This window comes from Mercenaria mercenaria, chromosome 8 (assembly GCF_021730395.1).
Source record: "Mercenaria mercenaria strain notata chromosome 8, MADL_Memer_1, whole genome shotgun sequence".
In the NCBI taxonomy this organism is placed as follows: Eukaryota; Metazoa; Mollusca; class Bivalvia; order Venerida; family Veneridae; genus Mercenaria; species Mercenaria mercenaria.
In genome coordinates, this window is record NC_069368.1 from 9,736,142 (window position 1) to 9,762,903 (window position 26,762).

The window sequence follows — 26,762 nt, forward strand, 5'->3', positions numbered from 1 at the left end:
AACGTGCTCAACACAGCCACGCATCTGAGTATTTTATTCAACTCGTAACAAATTCAATATAAAAATACACTAAATAACCGATATAAATTTCCAGATAAGTATGGTAATTTTATCCAACAACCCACTGCAAATTATCGTTATTAAATTGTTACTATTTGGCATGGTAAAATATCACATTCCTCTCTTTTTTTATGTTGTTTATATTATTTTTACTGTCTTTCCTCTCACTATGTCAATCCCTGCCCACTACCACAGAAAATAGAGGATATTTTTTCGTTTCAGTGTAAGATGCAATATTTTTACTATTTAAAATGTAGCGTTTGGTATTCACGGGTGAAATATATTTTGATCTTACACTGAAACAAACAAATCTTTCTTTACTTTATTTACTTTCAATGGTGTTTATGGAATTATATACATTTTACTCGCGAAACGTTACGTGGATAGCATCACGGCATCATGTCATGAAGTCAGATAGTTCTCTATGACGTTTCAGATTTCTTTTAGATTTTATTACGATTGAACGTATATCTTTATGATCCTGTAAGTATTTATATACATCTATATCTTTACTGAAGAATGTTTTGCAAGGAATGTAAGGCTATATCTAACTTATATTCTTTCGCATTCAAATGTAGTTACATACCAGTGAAAAACAAAAATGACATTTTCACTGTTAGAAACAATTGAATTTTATTGATGAATTTCAGTATTTCGCAGAAAATCATAAAATCAAAGAACAATATACAGCCTATATACACAGAATATAAAATATACAGCTTATTATTCAAGAAATAAATATAGTTCTGACTGTGTAAAAAAGCGCAAATTATAGCAGTGTTGCTGTATACTAGTACCTTACAGAGAAAGAATAATAAATATTGTAAACGATTCTAAAATGATCACTAATTAAAGTGATTTGTTAACAAATTTTACTAGAAAAACAACTTAAGAATTCGTTCAATGATGTACAAACTTAAAGACGTATGAATTTTGCAGGTATTCTTAAAAGTAATAAAAAATAACAACAACAACAAAAAACACAAGAAAAACGCAAAAACAATTGTACGAAAGACAGAAAGCATTTCCAAAACATTTGAAATATTGGAGAAAATCAAAAGTCTTCTTATTCTTTTTTTACTCGCTTCATCATTTGTCAGTGTCATGTTGTACAGAATTAATAGAAATCAATACGTTTTAACCCAAATATTGGCGAAAAGTCAATATATAATGTAAATTTGGGTGGAATTTGTAGCATAACGAAAATATAAATGGACAGGTTAAGTATAAAAAGCGATACTTGTGAACGGCATCGCCTTGAATCATTCAGTACCCTCGGTAAATTGGACATGTAGCTTTACTAAGAGAGACAACCTTGCTTATCCAAATATGTTGACACTGCATTATTTTAGCCTGTATCCTTTCCAATATAAACACCTAAAGTGTTATTAGGACCGCGTAAATGTCACGCATATTTTGACATTTATTTGACCTATTATGTTTAAGATAAGCGTACAATTGCGCCGGGCGTAAAATGCCTAAGAACTTTTATTCTGACTGCGCAATAGAATTCTCGTATCAAAATGGATATATTTTTTACTTCGCTTATACTGCTATACGTTCTAAACTTTTCCATTGCAGGTATATAGTCAATATTATTTTTATTACTTAATAATTTTATACATAATGCATGTAAACTTTATATGTCTTATATATGTCTTATATGTGTATAATAGAGGTATATATAACTATTACTGTTTCTTGTACATACGTGTAAATTTTCTAAAGTAGATACTTGGGGTTTTCTCTGTATAATAATATGAAATAAGGTACTGCCTCAATCAGGAATCGATCCGACTTCAACTCATTCCATAACATTTGAAAAGAACTGTCTAATGACGGCACAGACCGAAGTACACATTTTTCAAGTCGACAGTAAATATCTCATTCGGCATATCGTATGCTACCGTAGAGGGATCGGTCCCAATTTTCGTCGCTTCACTCAGGATTGATTCCCTATCAAGTTACAGTTAGATTTTGGAATAAAAACAACACTGCTCATATTTGTACTGATGTACAAGACGTTGCGGTACGGACAAATTATGTGGAGGCTTATTAGGCACAAGGAAAAAACGTATTCTTCAGAAAAATCCGAAATCAGACGCTCTGTGCACGTGCCGGAAGTACTTTTTTTTATTCGATGGTATATATCTCATTCGGAGTAAGCGTAAAGGGATCGGTCCCAATTCCCTAATGATAATAAAATAATAATAATATGAAGTAAGGCACTGTCTCAATCGGGATTCGATCCGACTTCAACTCATCCCATAACATTTGAAAAGAACTGTCTCATGATGGCGGCACGGACCGAAGGACACGTTTTTCGATAGTAAATATCTCATTCGGTATATCGAATGTTACCGCAGAGGAATTCGATTCCCTATCAATTTAAAGGTAGATTTTGGAATAAAAAACAACACTGCCCATATTTGTACTGATGTGCAAGACGTTGCGGTTCGGACAAGTTATGTGGATGCTTATTTTGGCACAAGGGAAAAGCGTATTCTTCCAAAAAATCCATAGTCAGACGCTCTGTGCACGTGCCGAAAGTACACATTTTTAGCTCAATGCTCAGGTGAGTTTTTGTGATCGCTCGATGTCCGGCGTCCGTCGTCTGTCTGTATGTCTGTCTGTCGTCTGTCGTCAGTCAACATTTAGCTTGTGTATGCGAAAGAGGCTGTAGTTTTCAATAGATCTTCATAAAATTTGGTCAGAATGATTGCCTTGATGAAATCTAGGTCGAGTTCGAATTTGGGTCATCTTTGGTCGAAAACTAGGTCACTAGGTCAAATCAAAGAAAAACCTTTGGTATGCGATAGAGGCTGTATTTTTCGTTTGATCTTCGTGAAATTTTGTCAGAATGATTACCTTGATAAAATCTAGGCGAGTTCGAAAATGGGTCATCTGGGGTCAAAAACTTGTGTATGCAATCGAGTTTGAATATGGGTTATCATGGGTCAATAACTAGGTCACTAGGCCAAATCAAAGAAAAACATTGTGTATACAATAGAGGCTGTATTTTTCAATTGATCTTCATAAATTTTTGTCAGAATAATTGCCTTGATGAAATCTAGGTCAGGTTTGAATATGGATTATCTGGGATTAAAAACTAGGTCACTAGGTCAAATCAAAGAAAAACCTTGTGTATGCACTAGAGGCTGTATTTTTCAATTGATCTTAATGAAATTTGGTCAGAATGACTGCCTTGATAAAATCTAGGGTTTAAATACGGGTCATCTGGGGTCAAAAACTAGGTCACTAGGTCATATCTAAGAAAATACTTGCTTAAAACTCAAGAGACCACATTTTTGGCCAAGTCTTAATGAAAATTGGCCAGAATATTAGTTTCCATAAAATCACTAGGTCAAAAATGTTTACACTGTTATGGTGTGTTTCTCAGGTAAGCGACCTAGGGCCATCTTGATCCTCTTGTTTTAATTTATGGTTTATATCTCATTCATTATATCGCAGGTTACCGTAGAGGGATCGATCCCGATTTGCGCGACGAAAATCCGTAGGATCTATTCCCTAATAATAATAATAGTTATAATAATAATAATAATAATAATAATACCAATGATAGTAATAATAACTTTATGCAAAAGAGTTCAACGTAAAAATTGACAAAATGTATTTTCTAATTATAATAGAGAAAGAAAGAACATCTTTTTACGTAATATACATTCGAACACTCATTTTAGTTTGAAACAAGAAAAAAACATACTTTGAACGTTTTATATAAGTCAAACCACACCAAACTGTACAACAGTAATTTAATCCAGACCAAATATATTCATTGTAGATTATTTGTTTCATATCCCTTGTTAAAATAAACAATACTCTTCGATGGTGCAACTTTTAACCACATCTATTTGTCCAACGGAAGTGTATTGTCGAATACCCATTTTTGTTAATTTAATGAAAAATACATTGACCTCCAGGTTTTCGCTAAAATGGAAGTCGCGTCATATCATATCAACATTAAAACATGAGCTTTTGTGTTTAAACTATCCAAGAATGCCATATCAAGAAAGAAAAAATAAGTCCCAGTCGGGAATCGATCGCACTGAAAATAAACATCTTTATTATAATATTTCCTCTTTATTATATTTGTCCTTCATTTCTATTGAATCCTCGTTTTAACTTATAATAATTTATTAAACTTATTTCTCTATAGCATCATCTGCCTTAAAAAGCATTCAATAACCTTTGCGTCCTTATAGCAATGTACAGATGAAACATTATCTCTGTAATTTCTGTCCACAGAGGATGGATGTGATCCAACTATTGATGCTGCAGCTGCTAATGTTACCGTGGCTATTGGTGAAACAGCCATCTTGCCTTGTTCCATAGAAAATTTGTGTGATTATAGGGTGCGTTATTTATTTATTTATCTATTTATTTTTGCAAAACATCCAAGACCGATATATTATTGAACAACTTATGTAGTTAATATTGTTAAGAAGCACTCTTTTATGAAAAATCATTTTATTTGTGGGGATGCGACAAGGGGGGATTTTCAGCTTTTGACCCCATGTGCCCCTCCATGCATTATTTCATATTTCATCATGGGCGGGAACCTGCGCAGAACCATCGACGTTCCGTACACCTGCTAGATAGCTTCCTCACATGAAGAATTCAACGCCCTGAGTGTAGGCCGAACCTTCCAAAATTTTATGGAATCTGTATCCTATATAATACACTGCTGACAGTCGTTTTAAAATACAATTTAAGTACAAAAGCATTGACATACAAAATTAGATAACTATTTAGATAACACCTACATCAAATCTTAAATATACCCAATGTCCACATTTCATTATCATAATTTAACTTTAGACGTTTACTTCAATGTAGAAAATCATAAGAAATGTTTTAACTAAATGTTTAAATTGATAGTGTAGACAGAGCAACATTTATGATTTCAGATTATGCAGTAACAGGCAATTGTTATTTTTTCTAGTCTTTTAGTGGTAGGACACAATTATATTTAGTTCAGCTATTTCACATGCAGTAAGTGCGCACTATTTAAAACCTAATGGAAAGTAATATTAATACACAAAAACTTAACTTTTATTTCAAAATAAAGCGTATGTACTAATTGTTCACATTTTCAATCTAGCATACCTTAAATGATGTCTCTAACCTTTATTATATTCGTACAATTAGGTTGTCTGGGTGGATCAGTGGTCTTCCCTTCTTACACTAGATGAACGTCGCATCGTAGATGATCCTAGAATAAGTATAGAGAGACCTACTACCAATGACTGGAACCTCCGCATCAGTGAGACCAACTGCACGGACCAAGGACAATATCAATGTCTAATTAACACCTACCCTGTCACATCCAAAAGTGTCATGTTAACAGTTCTAGAAGAAAACTAATGTAACCTTTAAATTCGGTGCTGCCGGATTGGCTAACACAAGTGTATGTACCTTAAAAATATTACACTATGGTGAATGTCTTTTCGACTGATGTAGTATTAAATATATACTCTAGATTTTCAGTGTATTGTTTTTTTACATTTATAAAACATTATTTTGATTCACACAGTTACTTTATTGTCATCACTTTTATTTATTAAACGCAAACAGATAATTACATTGATATAGTATTGTTTACTGTTGAAAGTATGGTTTATATCTGAACTTATATAAAGGGAATAACGATGTGGTGTACATGTAGTAAGATATATGAACAACAATAAAGACAACAACTTTGTTTGGAAAACATCAAAGTACGACTGTTTAAAGGTATATTATGTTAGGTTTATACATGAACATTTTGTTGAAGATACAAATGGAAGCAGATTGATATGTTAACAAGTTCCCAGAGCACTGTTACACATACATTTTGTGTTTTATGTTAAACTTTGCTTCTGTCTGCTTTCATTATGATAAGCGTAATTAATAAATTGGAGTATTAATTTCTATGCGCAATTTGACATTTCTAAATAAATGTTAATGTATACAACACTCACAGATGATTGGCATCACAATGCTTGGTAGATGAGAAAGCTTCCATTTTTTCTGGACAAGTTCTTTCACTGTAAAACATTGAACAAAACTAATGGATATATATGTGATTAGATATTTAACAATCTGCATGCTGGCGGTTCCCATTACTGGTAGGTATTTATCTTTGTATCATTTTATTATGTGTGCCGATAGTCCTAATTGTTAGCTGATAATTTATGTTGACTGAAAATTTATAAAGCGGTTTTAATTTGTGGTTTTTCTTGTAATCATACTTATTGTTATTAGTATAAAATCAAGTAACATGCATATATTTATCTGTTTAATTTCAGTTTGCATTTTTCAGATGAATACTACATCCATATACACGTAGCTCTTCCGAAATGTTTATACTCCGCTTATGTGCTTAAACACAAATATTCAAGGTAGCAAAGTTAACATTTGGCTTAACACTTAAACTTATATACGTGAATAGTATCTGTAAAAGCGTTTTATCAGGTGAAGAGATCAAATTGTGTCCTGCCATTCATACTATCGCTACATCTTTATTCTGCAGCGTATATTTCAGCTTTGCATGTAACAATTTCTTTAAACGGCAGGTGTTGACACACATACTAAAATATGAACATTACCAAATACCGTGTAATAGTCATTTATCACTGTTCTAAATATCACTTTCATTAAAATCTTATGAATTAAAATAATAACGCATGGAAGCTTTTATTTATCGACTTCAAAATTAATAGATAGCACATAGTACAGTGTGATGCTCAGTCCGAAGCAGCCAACTTCACCTGCATCAAACCCAATCAGAATCGCAGGACCTGTAATAAAATGTAGCAAATATTGCTTTTTGTCTATTCCTTACAGCTTGTATTCCGATTATTCAAATATACTTTCAATAACTTGGAAACACACAAAACAGATTATTTCCAAACAACGATATTTTCAAATCAGATTGTGATAATAACACACAGCTGACAAGAACACAAAGACAAAATGCCAATTAAATACGTTATGTCGGTCCACTGTTCAAATGCAATCGAAACATTCTTCCAAATACTCTTCACCATCTTTCATGCTGACCTTAACACAACAAATTAACGCGTAAATGTGTGTGAATTATGCAAATACTTATTTATATAAATATTTATAAAGATTATCTAGAAAATTAGCGTTCATAAACAAAATTGCTTCACGAGAAATTAGTTTGAATTATATTGCGTTTTAATTTTCAAGGAGTATTCCGACTTAAAACGATTTATGGTTCTATTTCTTACGCTTTAACAGCTTAGTCAGTATAGTCGCATATAAAGAGAAATAGCATTATGGGTTGAAAAAATAACTTGTAAAAAAAGACTAAATACGATATAAGGTTACAGTCATTCTGAACTTATATTTGTCCGGCTCGTTTCCGAAGGCAGAGCCACGGTTCCCCGACATATCGGCATAGTTCCACTGCTTGAAGAATCAAGCAAATATTTGCTATATCTCTTATACCACGCGGTTAAACAGAGACTACTCTCTTGGGAAGTAATTCTGTATAATAAATTAGTTATGCAACATTTAAAGCTCTGCAAAATATACTTATATATGCAAAGACTTGTGTCTTGAATTTATTTTGACAGTCAATTGATTTAGCGTTGATGAGTCAATGATAAATATTACCGTGGTAGAAGGCGACTTAGCCATTTTTCCGTGTTCATTGGAAGGTGACTATAAGGTAAGAAGACATTTGTTTTTGAAACTATACTAAATATAGAAGAATCTGTTTACTTAGCATGTAAAAGAGACAAGGTAATTTTTAGCAACTCGAGCAACCATTTAATGGGCCTCTCCAATTTCACATTAATAAGAAAGTTGAATTTGAGTACGTTATATATTTCATTAAAAGGTGCTGTCAGCAGACAACGAAGTTCGCAGTTGAAAAGGAAACATTAATGAGAATGCTACGGTGCCCCTAAAGTGACATGTTACGCACTTTTTTTCAACTTAGGTAATGTGAGACTTTTTTATTTCGTTTAAACGAAATCCTTTCGTTTAAACGAAATAACTATTTCGTTTAAACGAAATCATTTCGTTTTAACGAAATAACTATTTCGTTTAAACGAAATCATTTCGTTTAAACGAAATAACTAATTCGAATTAGTTATTTCGTTTAAACGAATTAGTTATTTCGTTTAAACGAATTAGTTATTTCGTTTAAACATATTAGTTATTTCGCTTAAACGAAATAGTTATAAAATAACATTTCGTTTAAACGAAATAACTAATTCGTTAAAACGAAATGATTTCGTTTAAACGAAATTAAAAAAGTCTCACATTACCTAAGTGGAAAAAAAGTGCGTAACATGTCACTTTAGGGGCACCGTAGAATGCAACCTTAGAGGTAGCATTATCATCTGCTTCCATTTTCTTTTTTTCTCTTTCTTTTAATTAATACGTAAATACTCGTAATAAAGTTACAATTTTTTTGCGCTCTGTTCTTCATTTTAGTGTCGACATTTAATACTCCAAGTTTCATTGAAGTTCTGGAGTTCTTGGAGAGAACTTAAGTACAAAAAGGCAGATGAGTTATACAATCTAGACATGGTTCTTGCACCTTTAACTTCAACTGTTTGCAATGAATCACCATAAATTCCTAAAATTCAGTACGTTTTGAAATATTGTTATATGAATAAAGTACAACGACGGGAGACAACTCATTACTCCTTATTTCAGAGTGAATTAAAGTTTTTGTGAGCTACACTTTCTCTATCTGTCGTCGATCAATATAAAAAGTACAAGCTTAAGTGAATCCCTTTTAACAAATTGGACAAAGTGTTAAATAAATATGAGAGATAACTCAATACCTATTCCATATAATTTTATATATATCGTGTGCTCGTCTTGTACATTTATCAGTATGTGACATTTCATCTGCAAGTAACATTTATTAAGAACAGTTATATATTTTGTTCTCCTGGCGACAAGCTATTGTAATTTATCATTCTGTGACAATTCATCTGCAGGTAAAATTTATTAAGAACGAGTGGGGAGATAGATCAGTAATAATTCCTGTTCTATATCTTGTGCTCCTGACGTCATGTTATTGTAATTTATCATTCTGCAAGTAACATTAAAACAAAGAGAGGAGATAAATCAATAAATATTCAAGACAGATATAAATATGTTTCTTCCACTCGTAACTTCGTGGCATTGAGAATTGCATTTATTTAAAGTTTAACAAAAATATTTCCAGTAGTTCAAGTTATGTTTCGTGCAACAAGCAAAATTGATTGAATACAGACACAAACATTGCTCTTAATTCATGACATTTTACTGGCTAATACAGATATAGCTACTTTTAAGCAGCATAGAAGATGTTAAATAAGTTATAGTCCAGTTGCTTTTATTTTGGACCCGCCGTTACATGACTGAAATACTGTTGAAAAACGGCGTTAAACCCAAAACAAAAAAAAAAAACAAAAAAAAACAAATTTATTTTGGATAATGTCCACTGTCAATTGTTTTTTTTTTTCTAAAGACACAGCTTGACATCGTGTTACTATAAGCTTCATCCCGTGTTGTTATAGCGGTACTTTTTGTTTAATGTTAGTATCTTGTTTTAATCTTTTTCTTCTTCTCGAAGAAGTAAAAGCGCGAAGTTCGACATTGGCATTGAAATCGCTGTAAATGATTAATGTTAAATGTACTTCTTGCATTTTTCTGTGCCAGTCTTATTTTGATAGTCTGACAAAATAATGATGACTGATGCATTTATCAAAAGGTTTAACACAGTCACATTAATCTGTTTAATTTACTTATATTCGTTATTCGAAAATAGGAGTTATGATATGGAGGAGGACCATGTTATGTAGTGCAACTAATGTATTCCAATAAATGTAATTGTCACATTCAGGTCGTATGGACAGATCAGTGGTCTACGATATTAACCATAAGTGACCAGCGTGTCATTGATGATCCAAGGATTAGTATAAGCAGGCCTAACAAGACAGACTGGAACTTACACATCAATTGAACGGTTCTTAGTGATAGTGGACAATATACTTGCCAGATCAACACGAACCCTATCAAGATGAAAATCATTGTGTTAACTGTTCTAGGTAAATAATTGAACTCAAACAGAAATTTACTATACAGTTAATGCTGCCTTTAATCTGATATGGATATTAACAAACCAAAGAACTATGAAACTGTAAGAACTGTAAGATATGCTTAAAGAGCTGGTGATAAAATATATGTTACGTGCCCGTAGTGTAGAAACATTATTTAACTTTTCTTGATACAAGCGTTAAAATAATGTTTAAATTATATACATCTTAGAAGGGGTTTTCAAAATACCACAGAGAACCACCTCGGTAGCCTAGTGGTAGAGCGCCGTGGCCGCGTCATATCAAAGACGTGGAAAAGGTACAAGTAGCTTCCTCGCTTGGCGCTCAGCAATAAGAGGGTAGTGCTAGGACTGCTCAGCCCGGTGTCAGTATAATGTGACTTGTCGGTGTCTACGGTGTTATAACCCAGTGAGGTAGCACTATGAAATAAGCCATTGTGCTAACTGCTACAAGTAGTCATTTATGTGACTGAAAAGTTGTTGAAAAAGACACCAAGCACACACACGCACGGAAGCACAATATCATACAATATCACTGATATATAGAAAACATGCTAACCATTTGTAAGGTCTTTGAAATATACCTCTTATATTTTATCACTATTGCAACGACTTTGATGAGGTATTTCCCATCTTATTTTTGTGCATATCTGTTGTGTAAAGAATATGTGTAGAAACCTCTTTTACAATTAAGCAATATATTTTGATTAGTTCCTCTATCTAAGGCAATTTCATAGTTAGAAATAAGGACAGACACCTTTCGCATAGAATATTGACGTTTCTGAGAGTTTAAGGTTTCGGGGTTATCTTGTTCAAATGACTAAAACCCATTGAATTCAAAAATATCAATTATAATGTAATAATATATGCAAATGTTCCGTATGGTTTATTATACTGCACTAGCTAGTTATATAAATATTAAGAAACTAGTTGGAAAGTTTGATAAGTGTAGTAGACTTTTATAACTTTATGTAAAAAGTGGATTAATGCACAGTAATATTATTATTTTGAATACTTTTCCTAAGAAAACTTTGAGGTTTTATGCCAAACAATCATGTGATACCTTTTTTTGTTGTGTGTCATAAAATGTCTTGATACATTACCTCCGTGCAATAGAGTGTTGAATCAAATTTATTACCTCCCTTTATTGGCTTTGGGATTACTGGTAACCTGTGGTTATCCTTATTTTCAAGCCATACAGGAGTCATGTACAAACTAACTATACTAAAGTTTTCAAAAGAAATAATAGTAATTATGCTCCAGAACTGTTACCTTCGTTGTTCATACACGTGTGTGCTTCCTCTATTTAGAGCTCTACTGTCGTTTGGTAGATTATACTGGTGTCAGATCACAAGACAGCAACTCAACCTTACGTAATATGCCAGCGTTTACGTCGGAGTTCCTTGCTAGAGAGTTGTCAGTTGTGTTCCATCACAATTTCGCGACATAATTTGTTATGTTATGCAGCTCCTACATCAATTTTTCCTAGCAATTTCTGTTGAATCCATGATAATATTTAATTCTGTAGCTTGATTTACCCAGGTTTTTTTCGGTTATTCTTCTGTTGTTTACGTTTTTCGTATTGTTTTTTAATCAGACCTTCAGCATGTGTTTGTGTGGTAAACAAGCAAGCTTCCGGTCATTCAACGAACTAACGGCATTGACCCGGAAAGTTTTAAATAAGCATACTTAACTTTTGACATTTGCCACTATCTGTTAGTCGCGGATCGTGTATTTTCTAAACAAAATATTTAAATGCAGTTTTTGTTTTTAAAGAGGAAATGGCATCGTGTTGATTTTACCAGTCACTAATATTCAATATCCCTGTACATAAGTGACCATTGTTATTTATGTAACAAGGTGGCCGAAATAAATCCTAATTTTATAATGAAGTATCGGTCTCATTTGAATATATTAGCAAGTAATAAACAGTACATTCGTTGATCTTCAAAAATTAGCATAACATTAAAAGAAAATTTGTTCGTTTTCAGGGCCGAGATATCAAAATATATCTTCGCCGATAAGGGAGGCAATTTTGATATTTTCACTAAGGCTCCGCCTTCAATAAATTATTGAATTTTCTCCCATATCGGTGAAGATATATTTCGATACCACACGGAAAACATCCTCTAAATATCCTCTATATTAGTATTTTGTTTTTATTTCAATGCTTCAACAGTTTCCAACAATACACTGACTCTGGATGATAATACATGTATCATTGTCTCTGTAACACCAAATGTGACTGTAGTTGAGGGTAGAGAAGCCGTCTTATTATGTTCGGTCATAGATTCGGGTGAATATCTGGTATGCAAATTCCATTTTTAAGCATGTTTGTATCTAACTACCTAAAAGATAATAGGTAAGGGTAGATCTCTCGGAAGCACAGAACACTAACACTCGTCGTTGTTGTGTTATAAATACTTAAAATGTAAATAACGAAATTTTACACCTAATTGCTATTTACCATAAAAGACTTAAACTTTACTGTACTTGACTTCGTTTACTTTGCATATTTCATACCATTATGTATTCGTTTAGTTTAAAAATACTACAAAAATACAGACTCCTGCAAAACCTTTAGCAATGCAACCTTGTTATTTAGGTAGATACACATGTACAAGCCTTTAAATGGCAAATCTAATATTTTTGATTGACAAGGTTTGTCGGGTAACATTAAGATGATACATGTATTGTCATCAGCACGAAACCTGAAATTCATCTACTATAATACATTGACGAATACAGGTTTCATGGATAGATCAATCGTCACCCTTGTTAACGGTTGCGGAACAAAGTTTTACAGTCGATCATAGACTCAACATAAGGAGGTCCAATGTCACGTCCTGGAACTTGCACATCAGAAACACCAAGTACAGCGACCGAGGGCAATATACATGCCAGGTCAACTCAAACGTTATTGTTTCAGGACAAATGAGCCGTGCCATGAGAAAACCAACATAGTGGGTTTGCGACCAGCATGGATCCAGACCAGGATCCATGCTGTTCGCTAACAGTTTCTCTAATTGCGATAGGCTTTGAAAGCGAACAGTATGGATCCTGACCAGACTGCGCGGATGCGCAGGCTGGTCTGGATCCATGCTGGTCGCAAACCCACTATGTTGGTTTTATCATGGCGCGGCTCAAATTATGTTAACAGTTTAAGGTAAATTATTGAAAACAAACTGACGATGTTTCTTACTTTGATGTAGCTTATACACCTATATAATCATTCAAATATAGAAGCAGTATATAACAATGAGAAAATCAACTTGTCTGTTTATAAATTCTACATGTTTGATATATATAAGCAGTAAACTATTCATTACATATTAACTGTAACGTATGTATGAATCTTGATAACATCAAATAGAAAGAAAATATTGATTTTAAGGAAAAGCAATAAATTTTACCTTCCAAAGTAAACAATCAGACCAACTTACGGGTTATCGCGGTACACCCAAATTGTAACAGATCAACAAAGAAACATAACTAGACCTGTGAATAACATTTGATATTTCCAAGGACATCAGTAGTGAAACATATATCCCCTTTTCATTCCATATTGCTGATGCAGCAGATATTAACAATTTACCCAAACAGTCACATATTTCACATGAATGTGTAACTGAAACAAATATAAATCTTATCGTTAACTTAGATAAATACTAGATTTTACATTCCCATACAGTTCCGTCAAAGATTATAGATGAGACATCAAGTCGAGACCAGACTGTACATGAAGGCGAATCCTTTAGACTATTATGTAACGTCACTGGCGTCCCTAGACCTGTTGTTACTTGGTACATGTACAGGATGGCGGAAGAGAACTCCTCGCAAAGCAGAGAAAGTTTGTAGCTTATTTCATGCTTTCATTCAATATCATATCACTCAGACATAATCCTTTCCATAGAAATCTTTTATCATGCCTATTAATATTTTGTATGGCGGATAATTTATTATTTACATCACAAATACGTACACACATGACTTATATTTACAATTGACTTTCAGAGATTGGAGGTTCTGGAGAGGTTCTGGTAATCCATAATGTGTCAAGATCCTTTGATGGCAAATATGAATGTATTGCTTACAATAATGTTGGTCCGGCGGTTAGTAGAGAGATTATGTTGTCTGTAGTATGTAAGTATAATTTCATTTGAACAATTCTGCTTTAAAAATGTATTTGTTATTAATATACCCTGACGTCATCATGACGATAATTGAATGATTTGTGTGTTGTTTGACAGGGTCAACCAATGTTCCAAACTTGATATTGCATCAGAGACACAAATGTTTCTTTCCGCGAGTGAAAGTGTGAACGATAAAGCTAAGGTCCTAATATCTACGGAATGAGCAGCTGTGTGCGGAACGTTAGGAAAGACAATAATATTTGGAATCCACAATATAAATAGATTGAGGAAAATGCATATTATTATTGATAAATGTGCAAATATATTCCAACAGTTTTTAGATAATTTTTATGTTCTTACTTCCGTTAAATTATATTATGAATCATATCCGACATTGAAAACATTTTCGCATTGTAAATGTGTTCGCTATTTCCGGATACAATGCATTGACAAAAGTAAAAGGAAATATTAGATTATTGTTTAACAGTGTGATTTACGCTAGTTATAGTTCGAAATGTAGCTGTCAAGTAGCGAGATCACTAAACAGATCAAATAACTTATATCACTGTTTGACTGGATGACATGCCTTAAAGATTTATGTAAGAAGTAGGCATTTACTGGTATAAACTAGGTAGTGCTTGTATGGAAAGAGAGACCTTTGAACAGCAGTTTTCGCACAGTTTTCGGGATACGTTGGCATCATCGCCCTTCCCGGCTCGGGAACCTACCAATTTTGAGACTCTACAGCTGTAAAACAGAAAACATACATTGTTAACCTTCTATTATTTTTTTTTATTTTAAGCCTTTGCACCTATCGATCGTAGTTTGTGTTATCATTCAAGCAATATTTAGATTTATCTTGTTTATGTTTGTAGTTGCTCCAGAGATTGTTTTGCCTACAAAACGTATGGGTCAATATATAGGTAGAGATACCATGTTAGAATATCAGATAGCCGCCAACCCAGATGCAATCACTTATTGGAAGAAGGTGGATACTAACACTACTTTCCAGAGCCAGGAAATATTCCAGGTGATAGGTGCTGTTGTTTGGAAATAAGTTAACAGTGTACTCATCATTCTATCAGAATATAGCGATTATTTATGTCAATTTATCTTAGATCAGTGGTGAAAAAAGTTCTAAAACTTGCATTCATCACACTTGACATCTAATTACTGATTGTATTCATTACCATGAGGGTGTAAGAGATGATGAGTACCAACAAAAGGAACTACTGGTGCCTTTCGTTCACGTCTTTGTTAACGTTTACCAGGAGCGAACTCACGACCAGTCGCATTCGGAGCGGACGCTCGGCCACTATAGGGTGATATTAGATAAGCTGGCAGATGGCAGTATAGTAAGATAACTCTCTAAGGATTTTAATCTAACAGTCGCCTTCAGTTCGCAAACAAATGCATTTCCGCCAGCTATTGAACATTTATTTCTTATATTTTGATTGTAATAAGCCGATTTTTTGTAGGTATGGATGGTGCTGCAAGTTTCATCACCAATAATAAACAAAAGAATACTAAACATTTTTAGGTTTTAAATGCAGTCATGAAATATTTAACGTTGGCTTAGATCTAAAATTTTAAAAGTCAATGGCAAAAGCAAACAATTGTTAGTCTGGAATTTCATCATTAGTACATAATTCAGATTTTGAAATGCAGACTTTGCTTACACATTAATTTCATTGTTGGTTAAGGTTTTAATATCTAGGTACACAGACTTCCAATTATACTAGGCTTTTAAAAGGCTACAATGTGGCTCGCTTGGCATGAAATGAAAAACAGAAATGCATTGCTCCTGTCTGTGCTATTGAACAATATATGTTAATTGTCCTTATAATTCACTGCTATCTCAGGTATTCAGTATACATTTAAGAAAAAATGAACCAGCGCAGACGATTCCCGTGAAATATTTGTTACAAATCATACAGTTGGAATTGTAACCTCAGTAACAAATCACACACAAAAAAGATGGGCATAAGAATACGAAATGCACGTGCTTTGACAGGATACTTCCTACTGTGATTGCGAAATATAGCCAAGAATCCAGAATTCATTTTGGAAAAGACGATTTTTTCACAATTTATATCCGATCACAGCATCCCAAGCAGAGACTGTCAACCGAAACTATCATATAAACGAGTGCAAACACAAAGCTTCATTACAGTTGCATGTAAAAGAATGTTCATTTTAAGGACTAGGTCTTCATAATTGTTACTAATAAAAAAAAGTCGAAAGTAAGAAAGAGAGACTACTCTCTAAAATATGTTTGAACTACTCCAAGTGAGAAACGAGGATTTTAAGTGACATTACATTATACGCGTTACACGTAATACAATAATACATTGAACTGAATCAAGACGTACATCTGTATACTTCTTTATACAAGTGTGTATATGTGCGTTTATATGTGCCTGTGCGTGCGAACAGTACTATTTACCGAAACAGTGCCAAATGTATCTCCATTCGTGCATGCGTGCGTGTGCGTGCGTGCTTTTTCGAGTACGTGTACTCGTGTGTGCGTATAGACCTGGTATAAGATTAATTTGCAAGTGCATGTTTTATTTTCATTGTTTCTGAAAAAAATAGTTCAGATAACCTACGGCAGTTATATGCTAGAAAGAATCATAACATCACCGACCGAATCAGAACAATAAGTGCGGCACTAAATAAACTATGCTCCCAAAACTTTTTGTGAGAACAAATTGAAACGTTTGTGTATCATTAATTGACTGACGCTGCCTATTTTCCAAGAAAACATTTCTGTGATCACAAACAGTTAACAAAATGTAAATAGTTGGTCACTGCACGGAAAATCTTGTATGTATGTACTCGTTGATTAAACGCGCATCGAATAGCATTCGCTGATCTTTCATTTGCATTAATATTAGAAAAAACACACAAGATTTGCTTGCCTGTGTCCATGTTTTAATACTAGATCCGTCATCATCGGAAACCACAACAGAAGCATTTCCATTACCGGGCGTGATATAGCAATTGCGGTTTATGTTTCACTCATGAAATTGTCAGAAAGTAATTTTGTAATTTAGTCAATATTATTTTCAGGCACGTCAGCAAAGCTACACATTGACCGGAAATGTTTATATAATAATTCTGAGAATGTGATGTTCTATAATTTCAGATAAGCACTTTTCGTGTCTCTGTGGTTTTGACAATTAAAGATGTTCTGCCGGAAGACTTTGGTGAATATACATGTTATGCTGAAAATGAGTTTGGACAGGACCAGAAATCAATGTTTTTATATGGTATGTTCTGATAAGGAATCCATGTAATAACTGACACGATTCACTTAAAAGAAATTATTGTTTACATTTAAATATCTTACTGTTCTATGAGGTTTCCTTTCTTTTTGTCAATCTCTTCGATCTTGTCTGTCATTATAAAATTGATTTTTGTACCTGAGCGACCAAACTTTATCATATTTCTTCGCTCGCTTCGACATATAGAAATCTTTATAAACTGTGAACAATGGCTTTATTCAAGTTTATTTTAAAATCAATATTAATAGAGGTCTCTATTTAAATCGCACCTATCTCTGCAATTAAGTTGATCGTAGATTAATGTAAGGTTGTTTCGTGTGTAAATCATGAAAATTCCAAATACTCAGAATTAATGTGGGGGCCTCCGTGGCCGAGTGGTTAGAGTCGTTGACTTCAAACCATTTGCCCCTCATCGATGTGGGTTCGAAACCTCATTTGGGGCGTAGAATTCTTCACGTGAGGAAGCCATCCAGCTGGCTTACGGAATGTCGGTGGTTCTACCCGGGTGCCCGCTCGTGATGAAATAGTGCACGGAGGGGCATCTGGGGTCTTCCTCCACCATTAAAGCTGGAAAGTCGCCATATGACCTAAAATTGTGTCGGTGCGACGTTAAACCCAACAAAATAAAAATAAAATCAGAATTAATGTAGTACTAGAAAAAAATATTTAATCAGGTGTCTTGCAGTCAGAACTTATTATATTACTTTGACTACGCCGAATAATCTACACACACTCTAAGTCAATGGAGTGAAAAGGAAAAACATGTTCCGGAATATTAAGAATAAAACCTAGTAAAAGATTAAACAGTGACGTAATAATATTTACGACCTAACAATGACCTGGGTTCCTATCAACTATTGATAATATAAGTAGTGCTGGGTACGAGAGTAGAACAGTGTACTACTTTAGCCCTTTTGACCATAATAAGTTGATTACACTAGACGTTTTAGAAAACTATTCTGGGTAGTGAAAGGAATATGGTCTTTGACAGAGTTTTCCTCTTATACCGAGAACAAATCAACAACAAATGGACCAATCTTCGCAGAACCAAAAACGGACATTCCAATATCTCCTGAAGGTAAGAGTTCTAGAAACTGACAAAAACTTCAGCAAATGGAAGAGTTATGCCAGTAAACTTTAAGAGTATTAAAAATGATCAAAATAGTATTGATAGTGTGAGATAAATTGTTCACTGAAGTTATTTACAGCTTACTTAAAATGGCATAGTGTTATTGACTACAATTCACATATTAACGCAGTATTAAGATTATTTGGAAGGTGTATATTGCATTGCACAATTCTTTTATGGTACAGTAAATAAGTAGTAAACGGGATCTAAAATCAAGCATATAAATAACTTAAGCAATTAATACCATCATGTTCTGAGGGAAATTCATATATACGGAGTTAACACCAAGTGACAGAGGTGAATATATTTTCTTCACGACAAGGTCGATTGATAACACGTATGTTACGATACTTATATTTTGGTGTAGTATGAGACATGTTGCTCAGTATGCTTAATGTCAGTATGTCGAAGTAACATATCTTATTTGTGTACTGTTGTATTATAGGTGGTGAAGAGAATGGGACCGCTAGCGTGACTGCTATTCATTGTATGGCAATGATGTCGATTTTATACGTTTGGAGCAAGCTTTTGCTGTAATCAGCTTCGTTACAGTTTAACAAGTTTAAACTGCCAACGGGCAAAAAGAGATTACTATTTTTGACTTTTTATTGGTTTATTATGCCAGATTATGGAGTACTATGTGGATCATTCAGTGGACAAATATGGCTGCTGCTAATGCTTGTCTATATAATTACATGTTAAATTATTTATAGGCTATAGATCACTTATTGCCCTTCTAATGAATAAAGTTATTGTATTGACTTTTGTGCCTTTATTTCATTTGATAGTCAATAAATGATATATAACCTTTACTTAGTGGTCATGTCAAATCAGCTTATTAGTGCTATGAATGTCTACTCAATGACATATTGCAATTGATTAAGATCATTGGAGTTCAGATGCGAATAGGCTATAGATCACTTATTGACCTTCTAATGAATAAAGTTATTGCATTCACATCGTTTTCTTTATTTTATTAGATGGTCAATAAATGATACATCACATTTACTTAGTTGTCATGTCAGATCAGCTTATAAGTGCTATGAATGTGTAGTCAATGATATATTGAAGTTGAATAAAATCATTGTTTAGAGTTCAGATGCAAAGGAATTATGTTATATAATAAAACGCACGTTAACGACAAACAGGAGAAAACAGTTTGATATTTATTAATTCAGCTCTAATGTAATATCAAGGAGTTATCTACAACATGGGATGCCTACACTGTTTCGTGCGGTTTTCATTTCAAGTGAGCCACTATGACATTTGGCGTGATAACTGTGACATAGTAAGAGTAATAGAATTGCATAATGATTCAAAACAGTAAGGAAACCAATCAATATTGAATGGACTCCATGATCCCAACGGACTTAATCCAAGTACGGGGAGACTTTTTACAGCCGCCACAAGGCACTAAAAATTGCTGTTGTGATAGTTAATATTGAATGGACTCCATGATCCCAAAGGACCAGAAAATATAACAACACTGAATCCAAGTACGGGGAGGCTTTTTACAGCCGCCACACGGCACCAAAAGATTGCGGTTGTCATAGTGAATATTGAATGAACTCCATGATCCCAAGGGACCAGAAAATATAACAACACTGAATCCAAGTACGGGGAGACTTTTTACAGCCGCCACACGGCACCAAAAGATTGCGGTTGTCATAGTTAATATTGAATGGACTCCATGATCTCAAGGGACCAGAAAATGTAACAACACTGAATCCAAGTACGGGGAGACTTTTTACAGCCGCCACACGGCACCAAAAGTTTGCGGTTGTTATAGTTAATATTGAATGGACTCCATGATCCCAAGGGACCAGAAAATGTAACAACACTGAATCCAAGTACGGGGAGACTTTTTACAGCCGCCACACGGCACCAAACGATTGCTGTTGTCATAGTGAATATTGAATGGATTCCATGATCCCAAGGGACCAGAAAATATAACAACACTGAATCCAAGTACGGGGTGACTCTTTACAGCCACCACACGGCACTAAAAGATTGCTGTTGTCATAGTTAATATTGAATGGACTCCATGATCCCAGGGGACCAGAAAATATAACAACACTGAATCCAAGTACGGGGAGACTCTTTACAGCCGCCACACGGCACCAAAAGATTGCTGTTGTCATAGTTAATATTGAATGGACTCCATGATCCCAAGGGACCAGAAAATGTAACAACACTGATCCAAGTACGGGGAGACTTTTTGCAGCCGCCACACGGCACCAAAAGATTGCGGTTGTCATAGTTAATATTGAATGGACTCCATGATCCCAAGGGACCAGAAAATATAACAACACTGAATCCAAGTACCGGGAGACATTTTACAGCCGTCACAAGGCACCAAAAGATTGCGGTTGTCATAGTTAATATTGAATGGACTCCATGATCACAAAGGACCAGAAAATATAACAACACTGAATCCAAGTACGGGGAGACTTTTTACAGCCGTCACACGGCACCAAAAGATTGCTGTTGTCATAGTGAATATTGAATGGACTCCATGATATCAAGGGACCAGAAAATATAACAACACTGAATCCATGTACGGGGAAACTTTTTACAGCCGTCACAAGGCACTAAAAGATTGCAGTTGTCATAGTTAATATTGAATGAACTCCATGATCCCAAGGGACCAGAAAATATAACAACACTGAATCCAACTACGGGAGACTTTTTACAGCCGTCACAAGGCACCAAAAGATTGCGGTTGTCATAGTGAATATTGAATGAACTCCATGCTCCCAAGGGACCAGAAAATATAACAACACTGCATCCAACTAAGGGGAGACTTTTTACAGCCGTCACACGGCACTATAAGACTGCGGTTGTCATAGAGAATATTGAATGGACTCCATGATCCCAAGGGACCAGAAAATATAACAACACTGAATCCAAGTACGGGGAGACATTTTACAGCCGCCACACGGCACCAAAAGATTGCGGTTGTCAAAGTAAATATTGAATGGACTCCATGATCCCAATTAAGGGACCAGAAAATATAACAACACTGAATCCAAGTACGGGGAGACTTTACAACCGTCACACGGCACCAAAAGATTGCTGTTGTCATAGTTAATATTGAAAGGACTCCATGATCCCAAGGGACCAGAAAATATAACAATACTGAATCCAAGTACGGGGAGACTCTTTACAGCCGCCACACGGCACCAAATGATTGCTGTTGTGATAGTCAATATTGAATGAACTCCATGATCCCAAGGGACCAGAAAATATAACAACACTGAATCCAACTACGGGGAGACTTTTTTACAGCCGCCACAAGGCACCAAATGATTGCTGTTGTGATAGTTAATATTGAATGAACTCCATGATCCCAAGGGACCAGAAAATATAACAACACTGAATCCAATACGGGGAGACTTTTTACAGCCGCCACACGGCACCAAAAGATTGCTGTTGTGATAGTTAATATTGAATGGACTCCATGATCCCAAGGGACCAGAAAATATAACAACACTGAATCCAAGTACGGGGAGACTTTTTACAGCCGCCACACGCTACCAAATATTGCTGTTGTCATAGTTAATATTGAATGAACTCCATGATCCCAAAGGACCAGAAAATATAACAACACTGAATCCAAGTACGGGGAGACTTTTTACAGCCGTCACAAGGCACCAAAAGATTGCGGTTGTCATAGTTAATATTGAATGGACTCCATGATCCCACGGGACCAGAAAATATAACAACACTGAATCCAAGTACGGGGAGACTCTTTACAGCCGCCACACGGCACCAAAAGATTGCGGTTGTCATAGTGAATATTGAATGAACTCCATGATCCCAAAGGACCAGAAAATGTAACAACACTGAATCCAAGTACGGGGAGACTTTTTACAGCCGTCACAAGGCACCAAAAGATTGCTGTTGTCATAGTTAATACTGAATGGACTCCGTGATCCCAAGGGACCAGAAAATATAACAACACTGAATCCAAGTACGGGGAGACTTTTTACATCCGCCACACGGCACCAAAAGATTGCGGTTGTCATAGTGAATATTGAATGAACTCCATGATCCCAAAGGACCAGAAAATGTAACAACACTGAATCCAAGTACGGGGAGACTTTTTACAGCCGCCACACGGCACCAAAAGATTGCTGTTGTCATAGTTAATATTGAATGGACTCCATGATCCCAAGGGACCAGAAAATATAACAACACTGACTGCAAAGTCATGTTAGAATTTTTGTTTCCACTAAAATGTAGTAATATTTGAAAAGCGGTAGAAGTTTAATTGACTATTTAACAAAGATGCTTAAAATGTAGTTATATTTGAAAAGCGGTAGAAGTTTTACTGATTATTGAACGTAGATGCTAGATCTAATAACGAAGATGCTTATAATGTGACAGTTGGTATATGTTCTAATAAAACTCCGGATATACTTTATCTCTTACTTGACTATTCGTTTATAGCATAAGAGCTCCGGAAAATGGGACAATGTATATGCCGAAACTTTCAGATCAGAGGAACACTTAGTTAAATTTAAAGAAACTTTTGTGGTTGAGGGGTAGTTATTGTGACGGTGGGTGTCGTGAATATCACGATTAGTGAAATTTATGATTCTTTGCTTTTCTCCTTTTGTGTTTATTCTATGTATTGCTCCTAATATTGTTATGTAAGCTGTTTACTGTGACTTACTCTATTTTGTCTTTTGACGGGAATTTATACACTTGGCGGGAAAATTTGTTCTTTAGTATTACTCCAAATTTCGTGATATTTACTTTTCATGCTTTTTATGTTTTGGCGGGAAATTACAGTATAAATATGTTCTGTGTAACATGCTTTTGGTCAGTTTAAAAATTGTGGTTTTTGGATGTAAAATTGTCAGGACAAACTATAAAATATTGGATTTAAAATAGTGAAAAGTAAAAAGTGTTGGAATTTAAAATTGTGTTTATTTTCCTTCGATTCCGATGTGGCAAAAATAAAAGGTTTTAAGGAAAATCTGCCACAGTGGGTAAGGGTTGGGACAGTTGAGGGGTAGTTATTGTGACGGTGGGTAAGGGTTGGGACAGTTGAGGGGTAATTATTGTGACGGTGGGTAAGGGTTGGGACAGGTTTTGGTGTTCATTCGTGCGACGGCTATGACGGGATAAACGCGGAAATTTTTTGGGCGAGAAGATGGGAGGAGAGAGTGTTACAAAATTAGATCAAAAAGGGGATTTTCTGTTATAATAAAAGCGATAAAACAGAAAATAAGAAGAATATCCTTTTAAACTAAAAACGTTTTACTTGTCAGTAGCCAGACTATAATATTACATGAATTTTATCAAAGGTACCTGTATGTGTGTTTCATAGTGTTACTTAGAAGTAGAGACACAACCAAGAAAGTATTGGGGAAAAATATATATATACTAAAGAAAAGAAATACATGTATATTCAGAAATTCATTGACTTTTTATTTGCACTCATGGTGTATTCTTAAATTTAAGTAGCAATCTTTCAGTTGCAATTTAAACATCTATACAACGCTCTAATTGTGTTTAAAGTGTGCTCTATGTCAAATCTGCTGATGATAAGGTACACATTCTGGTAAAACGTGTTGCCAAATAAGGCACAACACAGTTTTTTTTACTAGATCCTCGATACAATGGTTTATAATACAATGTATATAATGGTGCAAACTAATGTTCCAACTTGTAATGATATTTGATTGATGCAGGTCTATTTTATATCATTCGCATGATAACAATGTAATAATTGCATCTTTTTTTCTTATTTTTTTTTCTTTTTTTTTTGGATTTTACATCGCACCGACACATGATAGGTCATATGGCGACTTCCCAGCTTTAATGATGGAGGAAGACCCCAGGTGCCCCTCCGTGCATTATTTCATCACGGGCGGGCACCTGGGTAGAACCACCGACCTTCCTTAAGTCAGCTGGATGGCTTCCTCACATGAAGAATTCAACACCCCGAGTGAGGCTCGAACCCACATCGATGATGGGCAAATAATTTGAAGTCAGCGACCTTAACCATTCGGCCACGAAGGCCGTCGTAGATGCGTACTTGGCAATGAGAAATTACAAAAGATGTAAAATCTGGTTTAAATAAATTTAAAAATCAAGGTGTCCCGTGATCATATAAACACTGGTTTAAATGAATGTAAAATAAAACAAGGTGAAATACTGAGGATTTTAACTTTTGCCAACTCGCCGAAGAGATAATACTCAATTCGGAATTATACATTGTGACAACTGTTGCCATAACGTCTATTAGCAACAGCCAATGATACTTAATATAATATTTCATCAAATTAGTAGGGACGTCGTTTCTACTACAAATGTGTGAACGAGGCTACAAAAGAGTGTGGACAAAGCTTCCATTTAAGGTGGTTCGCGGGGTTCCTACGAAAATTTCGAAGTATGAGATATAAGACTGATATTAGGTCCGTATGTACTAACATCTCCTGTCTTTCATTTGGAGAAAAAAGAAAATCGTTCCGAGTCCACATTTCCTTTGAAGAGCGCCACCTGGCGGCATATGTATTTTTCAAGGGAAATCGCCGTTTTACTGTAATAATCTCATTAAAATTAATGTTATTACATTTTTTAAAACTCAGGAATATAGCTAAATTCAATGTTATTGTTTACATTTTGTGTTTTGTAAATTATTTCATTTGGAAAATGCTTAGATAAAGAGATGTCCGTAGTAGGGGTGGGGAAAAATGGCGAAAATATTCAATGTATTTCATGGCCGTTTAGCCGAAATAAAATAAAATGGAACGGTCAAAGTTCTTGATTTTTAAATATATTCTTCTTTAATCATTTCTGAACAAGAAAATAAAATAAAAATAGGGGGTCTTCACGGCAGATTTTTTGCAAATTTACTTTTTATTTGCTTTGGCAATGTAAATTTTGTGACGTTGATACACAATGACGGCGTTAACGTCGCGCAAACGCTGATTTCATTATGTCTTTCATTGATATAAACAGGACCTTCAGAGTTCACAAAACTCTTTAGAATCTTTTTTATTTGAATATATTCACATGATGTACATTGTTGCGTATTTTGCAGTCACTATCTATCTATTATCTAGTAATATACATCAGAGTCAGTTAAAGCTACTTGCCCACAGTTTCGGTGAAATTTTTCAACATGGTTATGTTCACCAAGTTTGGCACAAAATGTGAATGTGTCGCGCTAAAACATGTACTATAACTACTGAATATGGTATAAGTGGTTAATTTTTTATGAAAATGTTTAATCTTGCATAACTCGCGTATCTGGCTCCGTATTTAAGGGTTAGTAAAGTGTTGGGGGGACGGGGATGGGGGTGTAGAAAAAATCTTATCAGCTTATCCGCTATGAATTAAAACGGAGCCGTCAAAATTCTTTATTTTCAAACATAGGTTTCTTTAATTATTCCGAAGAAAATAGAAAAAAAAGAGTGATTTATTTTCACAGTCTTGCATATCATGGATCACAAATGTATCATAATTAAAATGATTATAGTGAAGTCTACAAGTAACCACCGACTGGATATATTCCTTAATGAATTACTGTGATCATTGCGTTGAAGATCCACAGCTTAAAAATGTACCATGGATTGATTACAGTGAAGTCTTCATGCATTAAGTTAGCTCTAAAACTGTTTCAAAAATGGATAAAACAATTTAGCAGATGCGTATAGGTTGCACGCAATGCTAATTACGACGCCAATATTCAGAAATCCATGTGAATATAGACTCTGTTCTTGCAAACAGCTAGTCTAATAGAATTTGAGACAGGCTGAAATTTTAATACCCTGACAGCCTGAACGGCAAGGGTTTCCTAGGTCATCATTTTTAAATGACATTTTACATAATAATATAAACAAAATAATTAGCGTCTTTAAGGAAATTATTGAACTTACATAGAAGTATATTTCTAGATGATATACTTAGATTGTAAATTACTTACTGAAACTGTAAATAATGTGAATCTATTTAGTAAAAATATTTCATTTTTGTGTACTTTCATCATCCTGTATATACAAAAATGTATCTTTAAAGGACATAATGAACAAAACGTTTGTGTGACG

At 34.5% G+C, this 26,762-nt stretch overlaps 2 protein-coding genes across 5 annotated transcripts in view; both read left to right on the plus strand.

The window, feature by feature from the left end:
* The window catches only part of LOC123523082 (zinc finger protein 845-like), a 54,308-nt gene extending 48,018 nt beyond the window's left edge, over positions 1–6,290 (plus strand). The window contains exons 4-5 of the transcript XR_008371972.1: positions 4,327–4,433; positions 5,230–6,290. The gene's annotated coding sequence lies outside the window, so the exon portion shown is untranslated. The remainder of the gene's footprint in view (positions 1–4,326; positions 4,434–5,229) is intronic.
* A 2,102-nt stretch (positions 6,291–8,392) lies between these two features.
* The window catches only part of LOC123523080 (opioid-binding protein/cell adhesion molecule homolog), a 35,085-nt gene continuing 16,715 nt past the window's right edge, over positions 8,393–26,762 (plus strand). The window contains exons 1-7 of one of the 4 annotated variants that reach the window (XM_053549347.1): positions 8,393–10,142; positions 13,842–14,000; positions 14,165–14,293; positions 15,159–15,313; positions 17,432–17,559; positions 18,538–18,648; positions 19,145–19,277. In XM_053549347.1, coding sequence (XP_053405322.1) covers positions 10,115–10,142; positions 13,842–14,000; positions 14,165–14,293; positions 15,159–15,313; positions 17,432–17,559; positions 18,538–18,646 — 708 coding nt within the window. In that variant the 5' untranslated portion in view covers positions 8,393–10,114 and the 3' untranslated portion in view covers positions 18,647–18,648; positions 19,145–19,277. Of the gene's footprint in view, positions 10,143–13,841; positions 14,001–14,164; positions 14,294–15,158; positions 15,314–17,431; positions 17,560–18,537; positions 19,347–26,762 lie in introns of those variants that run through there. The other 3 variants (XM_053549348.1, XM_053549346.1, XM_053549349.1) reach the window with 3 other exon arrangements.